A 20184-nucleotide genomic window follows, 5' to 3' on the forward strand; every position below is an offset into this window, starting at 1 on the left:
TGTGGAGGATGAAGAGTTCATATCAGTGTTCAAGGGCACGGGACCAGGTGAGCATCCTCTGCAGATGGAGAGCACAGCCTGAGGGCATGCACACAACTTGCCAAGCTCTTTGCTGACATTTTAATTTGCCTGTTTAAAATTGGGTAGATGGATGAGAGTTGGAAAGTGGTGGACATAATGGGGACAAGAGACAGACCAAAGTTTGCTTTGGGAAATTCTTGTGAATCTTCTTAAACTTTAAAGGATGTTGTGGGAGAACACCTGAAAGCAACCTTCTGTAAAGGCCAAAGAAATGTGGCTGGAAGGAGTGGGAGGTCACACTCAGCTAATCCTGCCACCATATCTGAGGGAAATTCAGTGGATAAAGTACACTGAGGTGTTCCACAAGGATGTGACAAGAACTCGGCATCTGAAATTAATGACTAGGGGTAGAAGCATTGACAAATGCATCGACAAAACAAAGAACCCGTGTAGAAATCTGCCCTAAGAGCAAGAGACAGAAAAGAGATGTTGCTAAAAGTGTTTCCAATTGGAAAGAGGTAGAAAGTGATGTGTCCTGGAAGTCACTGTTAATCACCTGTGTTTTTCTTGATGTTTGCTAACGATCCAGAAGAAAATGCTGAAGGCAGGAACCAGAGTCTTCTCTGCTGCAGGACTGAGGGATTTTTCACCAGCATAGACTATGTTCAAGGTCCCAAACACACCCAGAGCCTCCCTCCCCTAATTTGGGATGTGTTTGAGAGAGGAATCCCTAGAGAGAGAGATTTATGCAATTTATGCCACAGAGAAACAGCACTATCCATTAAGAAAGGATAAATGAAGCAAACTGGGCAGGGTAGGAATTTTTTGTTCGTTGAACTCTTTCCAGAAATGAAGATGTGATTTTTAAAAGCTCGGTAATTATTCATTCCTTCTTTTTTTTCTTTTTCTTTTTTTTTTTTTTTCTTCTCTCTTAACAATTCCAGTTTGTAGTTTGGAGACCTCAGATGACTTGATGTGAGCTCTGTTTGCAGGAGAATTGCAGCCTGGCTGTGTAAATGCAAGTCTGAGTGAAGTTTTGAACTCTGGGTGCTCATATGCACTCAGATATTGATCTGGGTATGTTTTCCCACTACCTGCTTAAAAAAATCTCTGCCCTGGGAAAAGGTTAAAAGACTTGATTTAAACTCTGATTGATAAAGAAAAGACTTCAAGGTGACCTTTTCAATACAGGCTGAATTTGGGGTCACTTTCCAAGCTCAGATTGCAATAAGGAAACAGGATTTGTAGGGAGATTGATGGATTGGATTACTGGCCTCTCATTTTGCCTGTTACCATCCCAATATCTGATGTTGGCCCTTCAATTAAGGCAGTTCAGGAAAGCAACATATATAGTCTTGTTCAAGGTATTTTTGGATGAAATGAGACCTGTCCTAGGTTAGTGAGGAGAAACAGCTTAAGGTATTGAAGATCTTTCCACCATTATACCCCTCTCAGTTCTCTGCAGCATCACCTACATATATTCATTTACAAATTGCTGTTGCCAGCTTTGGGAGGTTCTTTTTATGCCTCTGCATCCCTTGGTAATTGAAAAACAGTATTACTCTCCCCCACCTTCCCCAGAAATCTTGCTGATTTTGGTCCTTTCCACTAGCAGTATGTTCTTGCTGTAAAACTTCATAATACACATTTAAATTTAAACTGTTAAGCATATATGACATATATATAAAGTATATGCGTGTGTGTATATACATATATACATATAATATCTTGGTTTTGTAGCTGAAGATGCTCATAGGTTGCCTTCCACATGTGCCTTGAATACCAACTTAACAATCATCCAGTCTTCAAGCAGAGTTCAGTTAAAGCTGAACATGCACCTTTTCACCAGCTGCAATTAATCATGTCTTCTGAGGCTACCAGCACTGCAGAATGTTTTCTTGAGTCTCACCAGCGCCTTTAAGAAGAATTAACTGGGCATATTTCTTCTGGTGCAGACACTGATGTTTGGCCACAGGAGAAAACTGTAGGATTCTTTTTTTTTTTCCCCTCTTGCACTCATTGAAATTTGTGCAGGATTTTGTGAAAATTCACCCCAACCATCTGGCTCATAATCGTGTGAGACATTGCTGAAGGATGGCAGACAGAAAAATGGACAAATATATATTGTTTTATCACCCTGTGTTCTCCCCATGCTGGGAGAGTCAGAGACAATAACCCAGGATGGATTTTCGTTTACAACCACAATAAGGGAGGGACACAGTGAAGCAATCAGGGAAGGATGCTCTAACAAGAGCACGTGGCTCCTTAAACAGTGCTGACCTCCTGGTGATGAGGGATTTTCAAAGCCTAACCAAGGAGACCTCTTTCTGGTTCACCTCTCACTGCCCAAAGAGGTTTGTTTGTGCCAAGGAGAGGAAGGTGGTGCTGGCTGGACAGTGCCTCTGCACAGCAATGCCTGGGGAACAAGTTGGATCCCACCATGGAGCAGCTTTGAAGTCAATGCACGGCTGAGCTGCTGCCTTTAGGGATCCTCTTCTGCAGGATGGAGCCAGGGTACTGGTGGAGCTCCTTTCTCCCCTCTTTTTTTTTCCTATAGCAAGGAGAACCTTGGAGGAAAAGTGGATTTCTCTTGGTGTGCAGCCTCACAGCAGCACCAGCACAAAATTAGTTGCTACTTGTGAGTCAGGCACAGGGCAAAGAGGCACAATCATGCACAGACCTGGAGGTTAAATGAGGACCAGCTGCTCTCCCCATCAGATTAGTAATTCCTTTGTATGATCCTCCTCCTCTTTATCCCTCTCTGCATAATTTGCTGCCTCTTAACAATAGCCTAAATCACCCAAACCACAGTAATTTTAGAGCCCAGCAGGCAGAGCTGTCTCACATTACTCCTCCTTCAGGGGTTTCCTTCTGCAGGAGGAGCTGCTGAGATGGAAAAAGGGATGTGCAGGCAGAACAAGCCAAGGAAACCTCAGGCAGAAACAAAGGCAGAGCAAGGTCCATTTGGGGTGTTAGGAAAATGTGGATCTGAGGAAACACCTCATCAAGGCACAGACACAAAAACAGCTCCTGTGTCAGTCCTGTGAGAAAGGTGGGAAGGAAGGAGGGAGATGGAAATTGGGCAAACTAGAGAGAGACTTTCTAACAAAATCATAACTTGAGCCTGAGATCTGTCTCTCAACACCTCATGGTTTTGCTCCATGTGGCCTCATGTCTGGAATTTTCTTGTTCCATGGGTCTGGCTGCATTAGCCACTCCTTTAATGACCACCAAGCAAAGTTGTTGGTGGGAAAATGATTGGGCATGGGGCAAGAAGTGATATTACTACCTGGAGTTTATAGACACACACACACACACACAAAGAGATGATGCTACATTTCTTTCAAATTGTCCTTTTCCTTTTATTCTTTGTGATGGTGGCGAGGACAGTAACAATCAGCAGCACTTCCAACCTGCCTGGAGCTCTAGCTGGAAAATGCAGAACACAAGGCTCTTTCACCAAATTTTCTGCTTTGAGACGGTCCAGGAATTCTGTCACAACAGATTTTTCTGAAAGTCTTTATGCAGTTTCACATCTGGAGGAAGCTGCACTTTGTCTAAAAATACTTCTTCATTTTGCACCCAACTTTAAGGTCAGTTCATGTTCTGTACTTTATAATGGAGATCACAGTTTTAGTTTGAACCACTACCAAACCATACTTCTTTCTTTAGTGCCACCCTTCTAATAGTCACATATTTTCCAGAACATATTCAATATATCTGGAATTTTTTTAGCAATTATGGTGTGGGCTAGACCCTTCAAACTGTGAATAAAGGCAGTGACTGAACAACACTGAAACAGCAGTATCAAAACACCTTAAATACTCAGAATTAGAAGGAAAAGGTTAATGCTGTGACCTGAACCTGTGCTGCAATATCTGCATGGGTGTGCAAGCAGGCACTGAGGATGATGGCTGGGATGGGGATGACAGCAGCAATATCTGGCTGCTGAGGCCAAAAAGGGCAATGATTGACCAGGGGGTGTCTGTGGGGGTCAGTACTGGCTGGGCTGAGCTCTGCTGGCACATTTTGGAGGGAGCAGTGGTGGTGCCTGGGACACTTTTGTGTCTGCTTGGGGCGAGGGGGAGTGCAGTCTTATCAAGGCTGTTGCAGAGATAAGGGAGATTTTCAGTGTGGTCCCAAATCAAGGAGAGTGAAGAGCCACTACAGGGATCAGGGAGAAAGATGGGAGAAAGTCTCATGTGGCACCAGTTAAGCCAGCCCTGTGTGACATCTGCCTGCTGAGGCACTCTGGGGATGCAAGAGAACAGCAAAAGCCAAAACTCAGGCTGAGTTCAATGTGAGCAAACTCCTCCCTTCAAAGGACCCAGGAACTGACCCTGCAGCAGCTCAGACATGGAGGGGCTGCTCCCTGGAGTCTGCTCCATCTCTGCTGGCTGGGGAAACGTGAGGCACTGGACTCTGCTCCATCTCTGCAGTGGAGCTCTGGCTGGGGAAATGTGAGGCTGCACGCTGCTGAAAGCAGGTTCTGCCAGGCTCCTGGCCCTGCTGTAGCAGGCAGAGCCGTGCAGCCAGCTCCCAGGCTGAGCAATCCCTAGCCCTGAGTCCCTGTGACTCGAGGATGGAAGGTAAGGCTCTGTGTTCCTGCTGGCAGACATTCCCCAAGCTGCCAGGCTGCTGCTGAGCCCCGGTCACTTCCCACTTTCTTGTGATTATCCATCCCGGCAGTAGGATGCTGTTAAGTGTCTGATTACTGTGTTGTTGAAGCCTTAAGCCTGAAATCTGACTATCACGTGGTCCCTCGAGGGGCAGCCAATCGCCCTCCAACCCTCCACCAGTAATCCTTCCTTTCCCCTGGAAAAATAGTAAAACAGAAAGACAAGTGGTATCTGTCTGCAGCAGCACTTTCCAATCAAGTGAAAACTAGCTGGAAAATCAAATCAGCTGGTAAGTTGCTGCAAAACACAACTCTATCTCCTTAAAATCTCCTGTTTTCAAGGGATGAGCTGAACAGCAATAGCTGCTGATGTAAAACAAACCATTATGCCTCCTATCTCCTCTCCAAGCCCCCCTCCCTGCAGACGCATGAGTCTGAAGGAGGCAGATGCTCTCTGAAGACTATTTTCCTCTGTTAAATAAATTCACTTTCAAATAATGTGTAATTAAATGTGTGGTATTGAATTAATGTTTTATTCTGAGTGCTTTGGCAGCAGGGGACCCAGGGGCCTGGCTGGTGGAAAGAAAACATGTTCACCAGAAAGACTCCCTTCTCCTCTCCCTTTTCCTCCCACCCTGCCAAGAATCCCAGCCCCTGTTTCCAAGAGCTGCTGGAGTGTATCAATGAGTTGGTGAGGACGATGTTTTGTGCAAGATCCCTTTTGTGATAGGCTGTCATGGGGCTCTGGGGCATTCACCCAGTGCGAAGACCTCTGCAGCCCTTTCCCCCCTCTACCCATGTCTTGATATTCTTGTCTTCACCCTCAGAAGGTGCCAGCTTTCTGCTAACCTTGTATACAAAAGGCAGAGCCTGAGTGTCCGCTCAGGATGAGAAGCTGGTGCTGGATGCCTAAGGAGACAGAAGCTGCTGAAGCTGGAAAGTTTGTCATTCCAGCCTAGTGTCAGACAGAAATCAGGAAGGTGCAGATAATGTCAGGAATCACTGAATGGTTTTTAAGATTTTTTAAGCCTTTACCTGGAATGTTAGTGAGGTTTTGGTCCCATCAGCAGTGTTTTGTGTTCCCCTGGGAGCCAGCTGAGGAGAAGCTGGTGCATGCAGAGACATTGGCAAGCACAGGGTGAACCTGTCCCCAGGCTTTGCAGGGGTGACAATAGCAAGGGGGACCAGAGGGACAGCCTTAACCTGAGAGGATCTTGAAATGTGTCTTTAGCATGAGCAGATTAAGCAGAGTGGGGCACAACTGGGAGCCCATTTAGAGCTGCCTGCTGCCTAACCCCAACCCTGGTGGCCACAGGGAGCCTTGGGAGCATTGGGTTTCTTCTGGTAAAGTCTTCAAGGTCTCCATACTAAAGAACTTTTTAATCATTGACAACAGCTCAGGTGAAGAGATTTACCTTGTTGGATCAAGGGAAAGTCCTGTTGATATTAACTTTTGCTTGAGTAATTCCAGAAAATCATAAATCTGCAGGAAGAGGAGGAGATGGATTCTGACTCAAAGGCAAGAACCCACTGCTGTGCAAGGCATGGATGTGCTGAAGGGTTCTTCCATTTGCTGCTGTGGTCATTGTCAGGCTGCGGGGTGATGCTCAAGATCCTTCCTCTTGCTTTATCTCCTTTTGTTTATCTCTCTCCAGGATAACTTGGTTCTGCAGGACTGTGCAGTGTTGTGCTTCCCGGCTGAGACTGCTCAGCCCCCGTGAGACACTTTGTATTGCTCTCTTCATAAAATAATTGCTAAGTGGTTTGTACTCAGATTTATGGGACTGAAATGGATGAGAAGGGCTTGAAGTTTTGCATTTTTTTTAATAGGAAGATCAGGTGGTTTAAGGTCAGAGAGAAGTTTTTGCTTAAAAAATGAGTGTGGAATGGTGCCAAGTGCATTCTAACTTTCCTATTTTTCAGATTATTTTTTTCCATGAAGTAAATGAGAATTTGCTTTGATTTGGGTTTAAACTTTACAGGTATGTCACACCAGGTAATGCCACCTGCTTCCAGGTTGTCAGGGTGTTTTGGTGAGGGAGCCCGGTGGGCTCTGGAGTCGCTTCTGATGAGTTGTTGGTTTAAGGGGTGCTTGTGCTTTGCCTTTCTATCAGCTCTTTTACACACACACAAAAACTCCCTTTCCATTTCCCTTCAGCTCCAAGAGCACTGTACATGAGCACTGTTGTTGGTGGTCTCTGTGTGGCTGCTGTTGGAGCTGGTGCTGCAGCTCAGAGGGTGCTAATCCAGTCACTGGATTAGCTGCAAATCACACCCCTCTGTGCAGCTTGAGGGCTCTTCTGCAGCATCTCTCCCTCAAATCAGGGCTGGCTGGAGTCAGCTGGAAGCTGAAAGGCAGTGCTTCGGGTCAGGGCTTCCTCTCCATCTGCTATTGCAGCAGCAAAAGCCAGAGGAGCTGGTGATGTCCTGATTGCCAGGGGTATGCTTGGGAATGGTGGATGTCAGGTATTTCCAAATGCAGAGGTTGCTCCTCTCCTGTTTCCCTGAGCTCAATTGCACTGAACTTTAGCTCCTGGTGTAGATTGGTATAACTGGATCATTCTTTTAGCCAAGATTGTCCAGCTAAATGCGTCAAGGCCTGTTATTTTTTACCAAGGTCCATTTAGCAGCATGTAGTGCATTAGCTCTGGGTCTGATGGGTCAGCTGAGCAATAAAGCCTCCTTCCCACCTGGGAGCTGCACTCATGTCTTGTGCTGCTCCCAAGGAATGAAGGGGATGGTGAGAAAATGAAAAGAACTGCAGAAACATAAAATAGCTTTCTCTTAAAGTCTTTATGAAGGAGTATGATTGTTAAGTGAGCTGAAGGTTGTGGTTGCTCCACCAAGTTCCCAGAGATTCAGATATGCTTTACATAAATCTCTATGATTTGTGTCAGAACTGCTTGGTGCTTATAATCATGACTTTTTTGAGTCCAAGTCCTTGAAGGGTGCCTTACAGAGGGACTTGGCAAAGACCCAGTGTCTGGGCACCGTGCCGAGTTGTTGGAGCGTGTACCTGGGCCCTTTCCCAGAGGTGGCTCATGTCAGAGCTGGGACAGAAGCCACCAGAAGTGAAGGGCTACCTACTTGGAGTCCAGGCAGAGATAAGAAACAGCCTGTTTATGTCTCCATTTTTTAAAGTGATGTGGGACTAATTCTGCCTTTGTTTACATGTACTTCACAGCAGTCCGTGATTGAAATCAATATCCTCCATTGACTTTGATGGATTTGCACCAGGTGAGGAGGGAGACTCGGGCTCTGTGCAGCCTGCCTATGTGTTATCCTCTCTCCCTGTGAGACAAATCTGTGAGAGAATGCCTTGCCAGCCCTCCAGTGGCAGGGCTTTTTAATCTGATCCTGCCCAATGTGTGCGCTCTGCTCTGATCAGGTACATTGGGTAACTCCTCGAGTTTGGTTCCCATCCAGGCTGTGATTGACTGCCTGACATGAAGGGCTCTCTGCTTGGTGGTGACAAGATTTCCAGTGTAAATTTTAAGCTTTGTTTATTTGATTTTAATTGTGGTGGAGCAGTGGAGCTGTGCAGCATTTATTCACAAGAGTTATTCCAGCAGTGTTGAGGAAGAAATGAATGAATCACATTGACTAAGTGAGAACTTTGCTACCTTTTTGTGGACAACTTATGTAGAAAGAAAAGACAAAATTCTTTGGCATAAATTAGTTGTTACAGCAAATGACTCAGCCACTGCTGAAAAATGTCATTGTTGTTATCATTTATAAAGTGCTGTTGATGCAAATGAGGCATTAGCAGCTTATGAAAATCAGGACCATATCTACAAAGAGCCCAGGATCAGACCCAAATCAGGATACCCTAGAAACAGATCTAAAATAAGTCAGGTTTAAAACAGGGCTTGAACAGGAAGAGGGGCAAAAAATAGAGAAGAAGAAACAGAGAGCAGAAATGCCATGATGTGAAAAGGGAAAGAGGAGCTGGTGATGGAGAGGTGCAGGAAAGGACCTGCCTTTAGGGAAAACAGGGTCACATGTGGATGGAGAAGAAAAATTTATAAAAAATTGATATTGGTCTTTTCTAGGCAAGAAGAGGAATCTTCTAATAAAGAGGGCAGCAAAATTAAAAGTGGAAACGTCCATAATTTTGGTCTATTCCACCAGCAAGCTACAGGTTGCTTGTGAATTAATAGTCCAGGGTGAAAAAACCCACTAGAAATAAAAGAAGACAGACTGCTAGCTATTTGGGAGTTTGAAAGATGATGTGAGGAAATAATTGAAATTAATTTAACAATTGAAATTGACTTGGTGTAAATGATCCAGTAGTTTTACAGTTTGTTCTAACTTAGCTACTGGCGCTGCTCATGGTTTACTCTGGAGATTGATTTGTCCATTTTCCTCCCCCTGTAGTCATCTGTGTCCAAACACAATCATGTGCATGCAAGAGTATTAGCAAACCATGGTTTCAAAGATACTGGTTGTGACGGGAATTTGAAATGCAGAATTTGCAGTGTCACTGAACCCATCTCTTCTTCATCTGATGCCCAGGACTGATTTAGAAATGAGACAGTAATTGGAAAATTAGATTCACGAAATGTACTCATACAGATTCCCAATATCTGCTCATGTGATTGAAAAGTGGTGGTTATTCAAAACAAGGTGTTTCCATTGGACACAGTCTATTACCAGGTCCATGAGCTCTACCTGGAATTTGGAGGTTGAGTTGGGGTCTTTTTGTCTTGACCTTGCCATAAGATAGAGACACTCTGCAATATGAGAGTAAAAGATGGGAGTGGAAAAGTTCTGATTTTTCCAGGCTCTGTCAAAGGGCCAGTGCAGAAGCGACCCATTGGGACATGGTAGACTGATGTTTGAGGAAAGCAGAATTAATCATCTTCCCTCTTCTTCTTCCCCAGTATCCCATGGCTGTGTTGGGTTCACAAGTTTAGCAAACCAGAAGGTGTTTGTCTCGAGGAGAGGAACAGACATGACTAAGGACACGTGGGAGCAAGTGATGGGGAGGAAGAAGTTTCTGGTTTCAGACAGCCACTTTTCTGACTAAATTCACTTTAAGCACAGATTAAATCATCTGTCCTGCAAAAGGTTCGGAGGTGGTTAGGCAAAGATCCCTTTGCAGATGCAAAGCTGCCATCCTTCTGCCTTGGCTTTTCCAGAGAAGGGGAAACTATCTGCATGTGTGAAAGTGGGTCCCAGACTTATATTTGTTAATGCTCTAACTTACCCCCATGCTGCCATCATTGAGCTAAAGTTATGGGCCATTTCTAGCCAGCTGCAGGTCAGGTGCTTTCTGATGTGGTTAATGGGATATTCAGAACAACAGTGAAGGCAAAAGTTTGAAACACCTTCTCTGTGTGTTAAATCTTGATGGACAAGGAGGAAGGTGGGGAATCTGCCCAACTTTTCTTCTGTATCATGAAAAAATATACTGATCCCAAACCAATGACTGGAAGGTGTTTCATTGTAAAGTGGAATTACTTCAGCGTCAGGCACTCACATCCTTCCCCTAGGTACAGCATGGCTTTGAATGAGTTCACATCATGCTGTCAATTCTGCTTGTTTTCCTGTCAGGTCTTGCTGTGGCTTCTGCACAGGATCTTCTTATGAATTGTCTTGTTGTCTTGTTTTTATAAGTAAATGGTACACAGGGAGGGAAAAAAACAAAAAGAGTGGTGCTTCAGGAGAGGCAGTTTGCATCCACCTTGTCTACAGGGCTGACTGCAACACAGCCGAGACAGATTAGCACAGCACTGCCTGCCTAAAACAAATAAACACCAGCTGTTTATCAGACAGGGCTCGGCTTCCTCCAGGAGCAGGTAAACAGATTTATGCAGATGAACCTCCGAGGTGCCCTTGCAGCACAGCATCTTTCATGGCTATTTGGCCTTCCTCGTGAGTTACAGCCAGGATGGGTGAGCACAGAGGTGCAAGGTGAGCACAATAATGCTGCTGGCCACGCTGTGACACGGGGTTTGTCACTGCCTTGTGGTTAAACCTGTCTTTTATAGTGGGTTAGAATTAATCATAGCGCTGATCTCACCGTAAAGGGAAGGATTTGATCTAAACTTCACTACTTTAGGCCTCTAGCATGTGGAAAAGCAATTTATTATAACTCACTTATTATTCCATTTGTGCCTAAAATACTGTGAAGCAAAATTTATGTCTATTTGAGGTTGAGAGAAATTGCCATCAGGAAATGTACTTTTCTGATTCTACATTAAGATTGTCCAGTTGCTGTCAAACTACTTAACTTCATGACCCTTTTATTTTTATAGCCACCCAAGTTAACTTTCAGTCCAACAGTGCTACACAAGTCCACTACTGCAAAAGGATTGCTTCTCCCTCAATTCAACTCTGTCTGCCATAATACCACATTTAATTCTTCATATGAATTCTCCCTGAAACTTCTCAGGTGACTCTTAACAACTAGCTGTAAAATCTGGTCTCAGAGACAGATGGGATATTATTTTAATAATATAGATGTAATTACACAGTTTGGATGCCAGCTCTCAGAAATGTCTGATAATTTATTAAGATGTTATTGGGAGGAAACATTGGGAGCCGAAAGTTTTGGACAATACCCTGGAGAGTTTAGAAAGAGAGGTTTGCCTCTCTCATGGTGTTACTCATCAGAAGTGTAAAAATTCTTAAATAGTATTGCTGTTTTTTCTGAGACTGTTTCCTATTTAACTTCATCTCACACCAAATGGGACAATCCTATTGTAATTGCTACATTTCTGAATTTTTAAAAATATCCTTGGGCTCCTCTTAGGACAAGATCATTCCTTACAGCTTTCTTGATTGCTGCTATTTGGGAGATCAAGAATGCAAATATGTGGTTTGACAACACAGTAAGACCAAGGTAATGTAGTGGTGAGTGCTATAGAAATGTTTGCCAAGCCAAAGAGGATAAACCCCTTTTCCTCTACTCTAGTAAGTAAATTGGTGCCATTTGAGCTCTTCTTATATTAGGAGTTTCCTCACCCAAGTTCATTGCTTTACATTTCAACACATTATATCTCAGATTTCGCCAGGTACTCCTTAAACACTCAGCTAAACCAGGTGGAGAAGGCAAAGTCCACATGTGATTTGTTCTCCCTGGCTGCCACTGCAGGTTTAAAACCAAAGTCATTTTGGATGTGCCTACCAACGTGGGCCTTAATGTTACTGATATTATTAATATAGGTAAGAAACAGTTTTCAGCCTATTGAACAATTAAGAAAGGTCAATGGGAATTCCCAGAGAGGTGTCTTTCATTACAAGGCCCATTGCTTGTGCAATCTTGCAGCATCCATCTTCCCAAGCAAGCCAAGGGCCCGGGGATGGCAGCTCCATAAACCTGCCTCTGAGCTCCTAATTAAAAACCTTAATTGCATGAAAGCCATTAGGATCCTTGTGTTCCATTAGCTTTTTGATGCATTCAGTGGTGCCTGTGTGATCCCTCAGGTTGATACAGGTGCCTGCATGGGTGTCTGGGTGGCAGGAGCTGGTGGCAGATTGTGATGTGTCCCTGCAGCCAGTCTGAAACCCAGAGTTAGTCTCTTCCACCTCCTTCATCTGCAGGGAAATGCACCTAATCTAAGGGGCATACCTTTACAGCTCCTGTGGCACAAGTAAGAGATGGAAAAGGATCAAAAGTGATCCGGTTTACAAGCAAACAGATTCAGGGTTATGAACATCACACATGAGTGGAAAGAGGGCACTGTCCCATGTAATGCCTCTGCTTGAGGAGACCTCTCATGCATCAGCTTTTGCTAACTGGGCACTGAAGAAGAGTGCACAGCTCTTCACTGGCCTTCAAAACCATCAGGCTGAGGCTGGCAGTGGTCTGTGCTGCCACAGTTCTCATGGTGATGGAAAGCTCCACTGAAGGACAGTTCACAGAGATGAAGTTTTGGGTGCTGTCCCTTAAGAAAATGCTGTGGTGGCTGTGCATCTCTAACTGCTTCTACAGTTCATTCCAAGCATTAAAAACCCCCCTTTTTTGTGTTGCTGAGGAATTCTAGGGGCGCTGTGATGCCACAAAGGTGCTTAGAGGTTTGCTGTGCCTTATTGCTGTCCTCAAAAGAGAACAAGTTCTCCTAGCCACCCGTGGAATTTGATAATGACCCAGAGTCAGTGGATATCACACAGTCACTAACCTGCCCCTGCAGGTGCCTGGTATCTGGGCAGATTTAATCCTCAGGAATGACCTGTTAGCTGAGCAAACCACTTTTCCTTGGCCTCTGTACCTCTGGTAAATTAAAGCTACTGCTCTTGTGATTCTTCCTGAATCCTCAGTTGCCATTCTCCGTCAGTCCTCGCTGTCCTAAATGTCAGTGGGAAGGATCATTGAAACTAATGGGTTCAGCTCATCTGTTGTGCCAGTGATGGTATCCTGGGATGACCTTCTTTCTGAGGGAACAGTTGTGTAGGGGGAGGCTGCAGGGTCAGGGTCCTGCTGTGGGGCAGTTCCAGCACTTCAGCCAGCTCCTGCTAATGCCCTAAGGAATGTTGGGGTCACTGCTCCTCCTCCTCCCAGGAATGCTTTGACTTACCAAGCATCAGCCTCAAAAATCCGTCCTGCTCGAGTTTAAACTAATCCCAGTTGAAATGCAAAACTCAACAGGGCCTTCTAATCTCACCTGGCCTTTCATTGGAAGGATGTGACCTTTGCTACACCTCACAGGAGATGGATTATTTCCAGGATCATTCCAAAGAGATTCAAGTCCTTGTAGCAGAATTTGCCCCTGAGGACAAGCTTGCCACGAGCTTGTCATGAGAACTGATAAACCTCAAGTACTTTCTTCACAGATGTTTTGCATGGGACTAACTCCATCACAGAGATTGCTGCCTTCTGTAGGTGGGTGGGTAAAAAGATCCCCGTAGATATTTTCACGAAACAATTTCAGTTCCCTTGCAGCTTGCAAGAAAATTGAATTAGTTGTTTTCCATTCGCTGAATTAACCCTGATTCATTCTTCCCCTCAACCCTCTCTCTGTTCCTCCCCTCCCTCCAACAGATGTCCAGCATATTAAGAGGAGAGACATCGTTTTGAAGAGGGAGCTGGGAGAAGGTGCCTTTGGGAAGGTGTTCTTGGCCGAGTGTTACAACCTCAGCCCCACCAACGACAAAATGCTGGTGGCAGTGAAGGTAAATGCTCAGGGCAAGAGAGAAGGGCAGGGGCTGGCCAATGAAGGGAGACTGGATGAGCCTGTGTGGGAAAGGGAAGCAGGGGAGGGCTGGGGGCCAGTGGTGGAGATTTATCTGATGCCGGAGATTGTGGTAAATCCAATTAGTCACACAAAGTTTCAGCGTTTCGCTTCAAGGTTGTCTGTTCTCAGCAGTGCCAAAGCCTCCCTTCCTGCTGACACGGCCAGGAGACAGGCAGGGAGGAGAGGCTGGGCTGGGAGCTGAGCTCCGGTGCAGCTGCAGCACACAGTGTGGATCCAACTCCCTCCAGCAGGCACCGCGGCCCTGCTCCTTCTGGATTTTATCTTTTTGTGTAACATGCAGAAGCTGAAACATAGAAAGGCCTCAGCAGAAATGAGCAATGAAAGCTAAGCATGACGAGCCAATTTTCTGGGATCAATTTGCTGCAAGATGGGCAAAGCAACTCGGCTTGGCTCCACTCTGCTCCTGCTTGCTTAGCCACAGGTTGCTCCTGTTTTGAGTATTTTAAGCCAACACGAGCTCAGCTTGGCTTGTGCTGTGCTGCTTGCATCCTTGTGATATTCCTGGTGGGAGCTGTGCCCCATCAGTGTGGCTCTGGGCAGAGGAGAGCACTCAGTGCAGAGCTGTGCTCTTGTCTCAAGTGGCACCAGTTGGCAGAGCCGCAGTTTAATCCCTTGGATTTAACCAGTGCTTCCCAACTCCTTGGAACAAGGTCTGCATTTGAACCGATGCTCTGCAGGGGGAAAGGTTCCAGCACTCTCTCCAAAGTGCTGGAGGCATCCAGTTACTTGTGACTTGCTCTAATCATTGGCAGCTCTAGCCTTTATTTATTTTTTAGCTCAGATGACCCCTTTTGCTCCGGCAGTGAAGTGCAAGATTGTGACGGTGTTCACAGGGGTCTTAGGATGAGGGAAGAGACGTAGATCTGACTCCATATTTCAGAAAGCTTGATTTATTATTTTATGATATATATTACATTAAAACAATACTAAGAGAATGGAAGAAAAGGTTTTATTTCAGAGGGCTAGCTAAGCTTATAATAGAAAGGAATGATAACAAAGGCAGCTGTCCCAGACACTCTGTCTAAGCCAGCTGTGCCGTGGTTGGCCATTAATTACAAACAAGCACATGAGACCAATCACAGATGCACCTGTTGCATTCCACAGCAGCAGATAATCAATGTTTACATTTGTTCCTGAGGCGCCTCAGCTTCTCAGAAGGAAAAAATCCTAAAGAGAAGATTTTCATAAAAAGATGTCTGCGACACAAGATTGCACCTTTCACCTCTGAGAGTGGTGAAAGCCGAGGACATGCAGACACCCACGTGATTAATTGTTTGATTACAGGGTTGGTACCTGCCTGTCAGTGCCAGCCATCCCCCAGCAAGCCTGGCTCCCCAGTCTCTTCAGAGTTTCATTTGCATGTAGGCAGGAACAGCATCCGAACTTGTTTCTTTTAATTGCTACTATGAGCTTACATCTCCAGAGTGCCTTTCATCCTGCAAGATCATACAGCTCCAGCTCTGGAGCAGGGCCCTGCAATCTGGCTTCTTGCCAGCTCTGGGAGTGGCAGGGAAAAAATCCCTCTAATTTGGGCCACGTTAGAAGTCTGAGGGGAAGAAAAGAAAAAAAAAAAAAAAAAAAAGAAGAAAAAAAGGCAGGAATAAGGGCTTTACATATTAAGTTGAGATTTGGCTGCAATTCCTGAAGATCTCATGCCCCTAGCTGAGGCTGAGAACTGCCTCCCCAGTCACTGCAGCTCAGGGCAGCAGCAGGACTCCCTGGTTAGGGGCAGCTGAGTCCACAGCCCAGAGCCTGCCTCTGCCCTGCTCCCAGGGACTCTCTCCCAGGGCCAAAGGAAGGGGCTGTGTTACTCTCTTGCTTAAATGGACTCAGATTTTTAGCAGATCTAAAGGTTGCAGCCCTGCAGATAAGCTGAGTTTTGATGTGAAGGCATGGACAAGCTTCCTGTTTTATTCAGCTTGCTTCTAAAAGCATCCTAAGAAATGCACAAGCACTGTATCCAGCAGAGTGTTAAGGTGACAAAGTCAAGTACTAGAAATGCTGGAGCGGCTGTGTTCAGGGCTTGTCCTCTGAACACCTTATTTTTCATTTCTCTGTGGCTGCTCCATTGTGAGGATCATTCCTGTGCTGGAAACCCCCAGATGTGAGTGTACCCATTTTCACAGCCTCCCAGCAAGTTACTGGGGTTGTATCATCCCTTTTTGCAGAAGGCAGAAGCACAAGCAGGAAAACTGAGCTGAAGAGATCTGCTTTAGGTGAAGGATGGAGTTACCAACCTCTCTCTCCAGCCGCAAGGACAGCAGGTACCTGACTGAGAGTGAGCCCTGCTGCAGCAATAAACACATGGTGCTTGTGAAAGCCTGGCCCTGAGGCTGAATAAGAGGGGATTTTCCAAGTAATATCAGACCAACTGGCACTTCATGATGACAGCTGCAACCTGCAGATGCTCAGGGACCTGCCAGAAGTTATGGAGGAATTGTGTGATGGAGACACACAAAAAAATAATCTACCCTGAACCTTCCTGGGAGAGACATTCCACTGATTTTACTGAGACATCCCTTCTCTTTCTTTGCTTCTGGTCCTCTTTCCCTGTTCTATCCCTTCCAGCTCCCTCATTTTGAAATGCTTGGTTGTTCAACCTTAGCAATGAGAAGGGAGTTAATAACTTTTTTTTTGGTGTGTGAGATCAACAAACTTACAATCTTAACACCTTATAAAAATGATTGTGTGTGAAGGAGATGAAACCTAAACTCACTGGAGCTTGAAATATTATGTGCAACCACAGGAAAAAGGGGGAGAAAAGAGTGATGGGGGAAGGGACTATTTTCTTGCAGAAAAATAGGGTGGCATCAACATTATGAAGATATTAAATGACTAAAATAATTGGGTGCCTGAGATAAGGATGGATGCTTTGCCATCTGCACCATGTAACTAACATTCATCTAAATATCTCTAGTCAAGCTATCCCAAAGGGCAAAGAATTAAAATAGGTTTATGCCATAGCACTTTGGGGGCAGAATCAGATGAGGCAGTGTCCTAAGGCTTGGGGAAAAGCCTCACAGCAGGTCTGCTCCAAGGGGAAAAGCACCTTCTCTGGAGCCAGCAGCACCATGGACCAGCCCAGGTGCAGTAACAGAGTGCTGGGCCCCACTCTCCATGAACAGCTTTCTGACATTTAGCGCCCCTTTTTGCACGTAAATTGCAGCCTGCAGCTGCTCAGGCCACCTCTGCTGTCTGCATGGGGAGATTCAAGGTATGGGGAAAGGGGGAAGGTATATTTGTGTGTAGGTAAAGGGAGAGCTGCCCGGTGTCCCCACCACTGAAGGGCAACTGGTGCACGTCAGACCAACACAGGATAGTGGAACAAGTTTCCTTGAGTCCTTTTCAGGATTTGAGTCCTTTTCAGCTCCTGTTAGGTTGCACAGTTAAAGCCAGAATTGGTCCTAAACAGTCCTGACGTGCGGAGGATGCAGCGAATACGATGCACTACCAGCAACTCAAGACCAGACTCTTCATTTTCTTAAATTTTTTAAAAGACTGTGCTGATTCTTGTGGCCATTTCATCTTGTCAAATGGTCTGGACTTAAACTTTTTTATCAAGTTCCCTTCCTTGATACCCTGAGATGACAACAAGCTCCTTTCAGACTAACTCTCCAATGCAACTGCACAAAAATGCACAGACAAGCCAGAGCCCAACCCTGGAGAATCCTCCCTTGTCATCAGCTGCAGCCACAGCAGCATCTTTATGGCAACTCTGCAATGTCAGGTTGGTCCACACCACCTGAAGCACACAAGCTGCCTTGCAATGGCAAAATAGCATTCTCAAATTGTGGGAGATGAGATATTCTCAATAAGGATACTGGTTTCAGCATCAGTCTGCCAGGGGAGTTGTTATAAACAGCAGGGAATAAAAACATGATTTTAAAAATTATGAGAAAAGACTTGACAATGTCCTTCTTCAGAGGCAGTTTGAAAAATCCACACAATAACTGCACAGCCAGGCAAATCCATCTTCTGAATAAAGGCAGTGTAGTCAGCTATTTCGAAATAAAAGACAGATAGCAAGGACTGGCTGGCTCAGGAATTTAATAATAATGAGATATGAAGCCATTCACCCCTAGGTCACCAGTATAAATTCTGCCCAAACTGGGAATAATTGGAAGCTATTACCCTCTGAGGCATGTTTGCTGCTGCCTAGGAAATGAGCTGGGGAGCCCAGTGGGACAGTAACTACAGGAATGACAACACAAACATGGTGCCACCAGCACAACTGGGTGGTTCCTCTCCCCTCCTTTCCTCATCAGCTCCTCCCAGATGCTGTGACCCCTTTGTTTTGGGTTTTCCCCCACCTGAGCCCACTCTGTGTGTGCATCTCTCAGGAGTCTAGTTGTTAATTGCAGTCCTGAGATATGTAAAAAGTTTCTGTTTCAGCCCACATGTCCCAAGAACAAGTCAGTGCTCTTCAATTTTCAGTCTTGAAGTTGTTTATTAATTCTTATTTATAAAATTTTCCTCCTGCCCAGCCAAGGTCTGCTCAGCAAGGCATCCAACAGCACTCTGACCGCCCTCGGGGCGGTGTTGCCTTTTTATACTACAAACTACGTATAACATATTTACAATTACTTTCCAATGCCTATCACCTATGTTAGACAGTGCACTTCTATTCTAAACCAATCCCAAAGCGCCAGCGTCACTGCAGAAGATGGAGGTAGAGAAGAAGAAGAAGAAGAAGAAGAAGAAGAAGAAGAAGAAGAAGAGAAGAGGAAGAAGAAGAAGAAGAAGAAGAAGAAGAAGAAGAAGAAGAAGAAGAAGAAGAAGAAGAAGAAGAAGAAGAAGAAGAAGAAGAAGAAGAAGAAGAAGAAGGAGGAGGAGGAGGAGGAGGAGGACTGGACATGCTCAAGTCCCTCCATCTTGTCCCCAAAACCCCCATACTAAAAATCCCAAAATCTACCTTTTCACCCAGTAGAAATAATGTTACTATTACATTATTTAAACTTCTGTGACTTTCAGGTCCTCATACAAAGCTGGCAATTTGCTCCACGTGTCATAACCAAACCCACAGCTGCTCCGGGCTGTGTGCCAGAGTCTCCGAGCCCCCTGGCAGCTCTGGGCACCCGGAGGGATGTCCTGAGTTCTGACATGCATCCTTCATTGCAGGCTCTGAAGGACCCCACGCTGGCAGCCCGCAAGGATTTCCAGCGGGAGGCAGAGCTGCTCACCAACCTGCAGCACGAGCACATCGTCAAGTTCTACGGCGTCTGCGGCGACGGCGACCCGCTCATCATGGTCTTCGAGTACATGAAGCACGGGGACCTCAACAAATTCCTCAGGTGGGTGGTAATGAGGGCATGGGAGGTGCTGTGGGGCTGCCCCACAGCCTCGGGGGAACTTGTTCTAGCTCAGTGGTGCACTAATGGTGTTGTTGTTTGGTGGGGTGAGAAGTGATGGATGGTTGTTCCAAGCGCAGCTTGGAGGAGGTGATGGCACTCGCCAGATTTAGGGCTTTGGGAGCTCTGTCTCAACATTTTCTCTTAGGTAATCTCAGGAGATGTGGAAATTGGGGTTTTCTTCTCCGAACCTGAGCAAGTTTGAAGCTGCAGGGAGCATGGCTCTGATCCTTCTCTGCCCTGTGGGGATGGAAAGACATGAAGCCACAGCTGTCAGCAGCTCCAAGTCCTGCATGTCCAGCAAAGCCATGTCCCACTGAAGCAGGAGGGCCACTTGCCATCACTGCCTCAGCCACTGAGCTCCTGCTTCAACAGCACAAGAACCAAAATATTCAAAATATTCCTTTGAGAAATTTGTTGGTGTCCTTGACCTGATTTGCATGCTAGGCATTTACTGGTCACTGTTCTCATTCCTGCATTCAGAAAAGGCCTGATAAATGTTGGAGGAGTCTCAGGCAGTGCCTGTGGGGTCCATCCCTGTTCCTGGTCCCTAACCTGTGGCACCAGACTACTCATGAAGTCAGGCAAGGCCTGAAGAAGTGCTGTAATTACCTTCTCTGTCTCTAGAGAGATGCAAATTACCAGAGCTCCCAGGGCCCCCCATCATCATTCAACCATTTCACCAGCCTGAGGCAGATCACTTGTGTGCTCTGTATCCAGCAGCAGCAAGGGCCAGGGAGCAGCTGTGGGAGGATGTTTATGGTGCTCTTCTGCCACAAAATAGAAATTCCACTCTGAAACCTGCACGCAAGTGGAGTGGTACTTACCTCTTGAAATAATTAGTAGTTTTATTTCCCAATATTTAGAAAATTGGACCCTTGATATTTTCCTGTTTTGACTGCTAAGTGTGAATATGATTGCAGGGGGAACAAGAATCTTGTGCACGGCAGGTCTAGCTCTGGGGTTGGGATACACTCACTGAGTATTTTTCTACCAA

General features: G+C 45.6%; 1 protein-coding gene across 2 annotated transcripts in view; it reads left to right on the forward strand.

Moving 5' to 3' along the window:
* NTRK3 (neurotrophic receptor tyrosine kinase 3) overlaps positions 1-20184 on the forward strand; it is a 203648-nt gene that overhangs the window by 149314 nt on the left and 34150 nt on the right. For both annotated transcript variants that reach the window (XM_058811211.1, XM_058811209.1), the window contains exons 13-14: positions 13626-13756; positions 18958-19130. In XM_058811211.1, coding sequence (XP_058667194.1) covers positions 13626-13756; positions 18958-19130 — 304 coding nt within the window. The remainder of the gene's footprint in view (positions 1-13625; positions 13757-18957; positions 19131-20184) is intronic.

The sequence above is a fragment of the Ammospiza caudacuta genome, chromosome 10 (genome assembly GCF_027887145.1).
Source record: "Ammospiza caudacuta isolate bAmmCau1 chromosome 10, bAmmCau1.pri, whole genome shotgun sequence".
Taxonomy (NCBI): domain Eukaryota; kingdom Metazoa; phylum Chordata; class Aves; order Passeriformes; family Passerellidae; genus Ammospiza; species Ammospiza caudacuta.